The following is a 6,365-nucleotide window of genomic DNA, read 5'->3' on the forward strand; positions in this document are numbered from 1 at the left end:
CTAATTTTTGTAAAAAAAAAAAAAATTAAACTGTCGAACAGGGTCAAGAACACTCCCCAGGATGTAGGCATAGATGGCTCAAAGACTACTACAAAAAAAAGACTGCACCAGCACAACCCCTGACAAGCCTCAAGAACTGAATGGCCAGATTACAGTTTAGCTGGAGTTCTGGAGTTCGGGAACATACCGTTAATGGACAGATGAGATTAATACTAACCTGGACCAAAGTGAAGGAAAGAGGAAAATGCCTGGTACCTCACTTTCCCCTGCAGCAGGACAATGACCCCTACCACACTGCTACAGCAACCAATCAGTTTCTCAGTACCAAATGTGGAATATTCCTGATTGGCCAAGTCAATCACCTGACCTCACTCTGAACATGCATCTCACCGACGGAACACGAGACTGAAGGCAAACAGCAAAATGAGCAGGAGCCAAAACATAAACTGTGTCACTGTCTGAACAGGGCCAAAACATAAACTGTGTCACTGTCTGAACAGGGCCAAAACATAAACTGTGTCACTGTCTGAACAGGGCCAAAACATAAACTGTGTCACTGTCTGAACAGGGCCAAAACATAAACTGTGTCACTGTCTGAACAGGGCCAAAACATAAACTGTGTCACTGTCTGAACAGGGCCAAAACATAAACTGTGTCACTGTCTGAACAGGGCCAAAACATAAACTGTGTCACTGTCTGAACAGGGCCAAAACAAAAACTGTGTCACTGTCTGAACAGACAAAACATAAACTGTGTCACTGTCTGAACAGGGCCAAAACAAACTGTGTCACTGTCTGAACAGGGCCAAAATATAAACTGTGTCACTGTCTGAACAGGGCCAAAACATAAACTGTGTCACTGTCTGAACAGGGCCAAAACCTAAACTGTGTCACTGTCTGAACAGGACCAAAACAAACTGTCACTGTCTGGACAGAGCCAAAACCTAAACTATCACTGTCTGAACAGGGCCAAAACAAAAACTGTGTCACTGTCTGAACAGACAAAACATAAACTGTGTCACTGTCTGAACAGGGCCAAAACAAACTGTGTCACTGTCTGAACAGGGCCAAAATATAAACTGTGTCACTGTCTGAACAGGGCCAAAACATAAACTGTGTCACTGTCTGAACAGGGCCAAAACCTAAACTGTGTCACTGTCTGAACAGGACCAAAACAAACTGTCACTGTCTGGACAGAGCCAAAACCTAAACTATCACTGTCTGAACAGGGCCAAAACATAAACTGTGTCAAGCCACAATGCTCAATCTTAAAGTGGTTCAACAATAAAATAAATCGCATACAGCTAAAAACTGAGAAAGAAATAATGTAATGTATTGGTGTGACCATACTATACCCATCCTGATTACAAGAAACAAGAATTTACCCTTTCCAATACAAATCCCTTCCAACACCTGATTCTAAGGTTAGCATATGTGGTTACGAATGTTTCAGAATGCACACACACACAAAAATGTACCCATTTTATTTTATTAATATTATTTAAAACAGTGGCTGTTTAAACCATACAGTCAACTCTGTAGCAACACAAAAGGCACGTCATGAACTGTAGATCGAGGTGTTGAAGAAAAACGTCACACTGTTCTGTACAAAAGCAATTTGCAATCAAGTTTAAAAAACCAAAACGAGGATATGCAAAAGGCCATTCAGATGGATGTGCACTACAGGATAAACACTCGTGCAAATGCACTACCTTTTTCCACTCTATAACTCAGTATTCAGTTGTAATAGAATAGGCCTACAATCAGAGTACATTTTGAGTGTTATTTCACCCCATCGTGAAATAACCTGTTAAATTAAAGTTCTGCAACCAATCATTTACAAAACATTAAAGCTTTCAGGTAAAACGCTGTGCACAATGTACTGAGAATCTATTTAACATGATAGAAAATATAATGCTTGAAAAATCCCCCCTCACTTACTTCAGTAGAAGGAAAACCAGTCAGATTTATGCTTTAGCACATAGTACAGGGTGGGTGAATGAACACACAAATACCATAAATATTTGACTCATAATTTTCTAAAGTATGTTTCCTTTACGTAATAGCAATTTATTAGAAAAATAGTACAATGTGTGCATGAACAGTGCAAGAATGTTTTGAAATCTTAACTTTGGTCCAAAGAGAAGAAAGAAAATGTACACAAGCAATTTGGTTCCTGTACTAAATAAGACAAAAATAACTTAGCAAAGAAATGTCAGCTCGAACAATATATATTTATAAAAGTCATTCTATATATAAAACTAGTAAATTAGCGTGTTTTGAACATGTTTGAGCTGATATGACCGCGGACTGAATGCAACAGAGGTGACTTTCAGTGGGTCACACGTAATCAAACGGGAAGTGAAGCCTGCACATTTTCACACATCCCCGTTTATTCGGATACGGGTTAGAGAACAACGGCCGCTGCGACATCGTTTTTATACCGTTATTGGACACAAACACGAACGACAAAGAAACAAAAATAAACACAGGTGCAACAATTACGTTCCTCTTGTTACATTGGTTGTAGTAGGCTACGCTAACGGACGTCTTGCTTCAAGTATCAAACACATTTTACCCCCACCCCCCCGTTTGCAGACAGGAAGGCGGTCCCCTCCCCGTAGTGAATGGCCAGGGCCTCCGGTGGTTCCCTTACTTTGGGAATAACCGTGGATATTTGAGTGTTTATTCCGCTCCACTCCGGTAGATTACTCCAGGACGGCGAGCGCTGCTTCCCGGATCAAACGTGCAGCACTCTCGATCTCCTCCTCCGTCTGCTCAACCGTCACCACCACCCGAATTCTAGCGGAGGGAGGGACATTTCGCCGTGAACGACACACACACACACACACACACACACACACACACACACACACACACACTCTCTGTTTACCAAAAACTCAACCCAGCTGCTTTCATTTAACCATTATTATGCAGAAATACTCGGCGAGAAATGCGATACGGCAGAATGGAATCCCCAACCAAACGAATCCAAGCAGTAATGACGTTTATAAAGGACCGTTCTTAAACAGTTATACTTACTCCTGTTTCATGGCAGATAATTCTCGATTATGTGGATACAGGCAAATTTGTGTCTTAGAAATATGTAAAAAATAAATAATGCAGAAATGCAGTAGAAATGTTAGGAAATGAAATGGTCTCAGTGCATCGAATTTAAAGTATTCGCCTCACAATTTATAGTATTACGTTGATGTCACTGGAATAGCTGGGCGCCATATTATATGGACAGACTCATTGCTCACTAACACGAAACCTCCCGAAACTAGGTGTAGGAGTAGAATTAACTTAGAAACATGTAAAATGATTGATGTTTCCGTTCACCTTTTTCTTCGAAAATGGTCACAACGTGTGTAATTTATAGTGGTAACAAATCCGACGGTGACAAGAGTAGGCAGTTGCATTTATAGAATGCCAGTGATGAGGAGAATGAGGGAGAGGACAGGAGTTTAAGCAAAGCTAGGAGGAATTTATGGCCAGCCAGAATAAACCGGAAATAACCGGAGTGTGTTCTGATCACATAACTCAAGGTAAAATCTAAACAGATCAAACGGATTCATGCCAGTGTTGACAACTAACGTTAACGTTAGCATCACGTTAGTAAAGCAGGGTAACATAGGCCGGCTAGTTACCATTAATTTCAGTTAGTTCAGTTCAAGTTAATTTGCTGGTTAACGTTAGCTAGCCTTCGCTGATTTACGTTAACGTTAGCAGAGAGAGAGATCCTTATCTTAAATGGGAACACTGGCCACACTGCTAGTAATCTTGACTCGTCTGTCATTTGGCTAAACAGCTCTGTGGCTGTCATAAATGTGTTGGAAGATTAATCAGCCACCTCAGCTACAGTTATGATATCTTCCTTATATTTCCATGGAATTCCATGGAGTGGCAATTGTCAAGTTTTGTTATGTAGTTTGGATCTTTGGATTTTTCCTTCATACCATCTCCTTGATAGTTTATCTAAAGTGTCTTTATATTTCATGTTGGTATTGGTTGGTTCTGGTTGTCATTTGTGATATTTTGTCTGCATGTCTTGACGGAGGCCCGCTGGTGCGCTGTGCATCCGTACAATATGGCCCTGGTTTGTTTTGAGTGACGTCATTGAACACCAAGACTAGGTAGGCGCTGAATAACATTCCTTAACACGTTATGCCAGTTTCTATGGGTTCAGATACCGTCATGGACAGAATAAATGCTTCAGCGTTTTGGTAATGAAAGCTAAAATGAAACGGTAAAATGAAGACTTACGTCGGCGGGGGGAGAAACCTTTCCTCTTTGTCCAGGTATCGGGCCTGGGTCAGCGCCACCTTGCGGTCCAAACACTGATCACAGCGATCCAAGAGCACAAACATCACGGCGAACCCAGAGCACAAACAGAGAGAGAGAAAGCTGAAACCTCAGCAGCATTGCAACACTGAATATTTCTCACCAGGGGCCTGAATCACAAAGCAGGATTGCTGAGTTAGCTGGATAACTGCTCTGATTAAATCCCACAAAGCAGGATTACAGCGTTAGCTGGGTAACTGCACTGATTAAAACCCACAAAGCTGGATTACTGAGTTAGCTGGATAACTGCGCTGATTAAAACCCACAAAGCAGGATTATGGAGTTAGATGGATAACAGGGCTGATTGAAACCCGGAACAGCTTTTTTTTTAACTTCAGTCCATGTTCCAGATTTCAGAGTGCCCAGGCTTTACTCTGTGCAGTTATCCAGCTAACTCAGTAATCCTGGGTTTACATTACATTCCAGGCATTTGGCAGACGCTCTTACCCAGAGCGACATACAGTTGATTAGACTAAGCAGGAGACAATCCTCCCCCAGAGCAATGCAGGGTTAAGGCCTTGCTCAAGGGCCCAACGGCTGTGCGGATCTTATTGTGGCTACACAATAAGATTGTCGGGATTAGAACCACCGACCTTGCGTGTCCCAGTCTTTACCTAAACCACTACGCTACAGGCCGCCGTTTTACTCCGTGCAGTTATCCATTCTGGCACGCCTCCACGACCTGAACCAATGAGCAGCTCCCGTAGGAACCCGTGGAGCTGGTCTCCAGGTGTTATATCTGGATGATGCACACCCCTCTAACCCCCAGAGCAGGAGATCGCCATCAAGAATTTAAAGTTTTTGCTCAGATTCACTTACGTTATCGGCCTACATTTCCTTCAAAAACCAATCCAAAGCCTGCACGTTTTCATGCCCAAAGAAAAGAAAGAAAGAAAAACGACGTTGTTAACTGACGTAATCCACGATCCTCCGCAGCGTTTTGACGTCCGTGTCCCGGGAGCCAGAGCTCCTCTCCAGCTGCAGGTGCAGCGCGGGAGTGAGAGCGTCTCCCACCAGCTTCAGACCCGGAATCCTGCAGGGAGAGGGCGGGAACGTCACAATGGAACACACACCATTCGGGAATACAGGAGCACGATACTCTTAACAAGCACTTGGGTCTTGTAATGAGACTTAAAACCTAATGGGGAAAATATTGGCTTGTCTGAAGTTAGTTTGCTTGACAAGTGAATTTAACCCCATTGGCAAATCTAGAAATTACCAGCAATTTACATCTTATTTATGAAAATAGAAAGATTTCTTGAGATCGGAACTCCTAAATCTCCTAAATCCCTTCCCTCTTCTGGAGTTAACCAAGGTTTCGCAAGTTTCAGCACTTTTTTTTAACATTTAGCAAACCCTCTTATCCAGAGTGAGTTTTAAGTGTCGCAAGGCCAGTAGATGACTGCACCACCTCAAACATTGGAGCCAATTGTCGAGGCAAGCACAGTAATGTAATTGGACTATTCTGTAGTCAAGCTAGAACTTAAACACTTCACAGTGCAACGTATTAACAGAGAAAACAATCAAGCCTCATCGAGCTTGAAGGTGAAAACCAGGAAGTGATGTAGCATAAGCATTGGAAAAAAAAACATGACTTTGGGAGTGCCTTAAGTCAAGTATAACATTAGCTTGTCTTAAGTTGGTGTTTACTCCACAAGTAAACATCTTGAATTGAGTCAAACTGTCTCACCTCATTGGCAATATTATTGTCTTATTCATGAAAACAGTAATAGAAATACGATTTTATTATGAGAGTAAAATGGTTGCTGACGGACTCATTTGAGTTTTTCTGCAGTGAGGAAGCCACTGGAATGAGAGGGCGGCAGTCCAGCGTGAAAGCACGAAGAAGAATCCCAAAGTGCATCAATATGTTATTACTCATTTTCAAAACCATTTCAGAGTGTTGAAAGCAAAATTGCAAATCCGCAAGTACAGGACGTGAGCAAGACATCTTCCAAAGAGCCAAGCTGCACTCGTTTAAAAAACCCAGTGCACCCCCTCCTCCCCCAAAACGCTACGCAT

General features: G+C 42.3%; 1 protein-coding gene across 1 annotated transcript in view; it reads right to left on the bottom strand.

The window, feature by feature from the left end:
* Positions 1-1,474: 1,474 nt before the first annotated feature.
* Positions 1,475-6,365, bottom strand: part of sptlc1 (serine palmitoyltransferase, long chain base subunit 1) — a 20,331-nt gene continuing 15,440 nt past the window's right edge. The window contains exons 13-15 of the mRNA XM_061263565.1: positions 5,259-5,376; positions 4,266-4,339; positions 1,475-2,801 (exon numbers count right to left, since the gene is read on the bottom strand). Of these exons, the coding sequence (XP_061119549.1) occupies positions 2,708-2,801; positions 4,266-4,339; positions 5,259-5,376 (286 nt within the window). The 3' untranslated portion in view covers positions 1,475-2,707. The remainder of the gene's footprint in view (positions 2,802-4,265; positions 4,340-5,258; positions 5,377-6,365) is intronic.

Source organism: Conger conger, chromosome 12 (assembly GCF_963514075.1).
Source record: "Conger conger chromosome 12, fConCon1.1, whole genome shotgun sequence".
Taxonomy (NCBI): domain Eukaryota; kingdom Metazoa; phylum Chordata; class Actinopteri; order Anguilliformes; family Congridae; genus Conger; species Conger conger.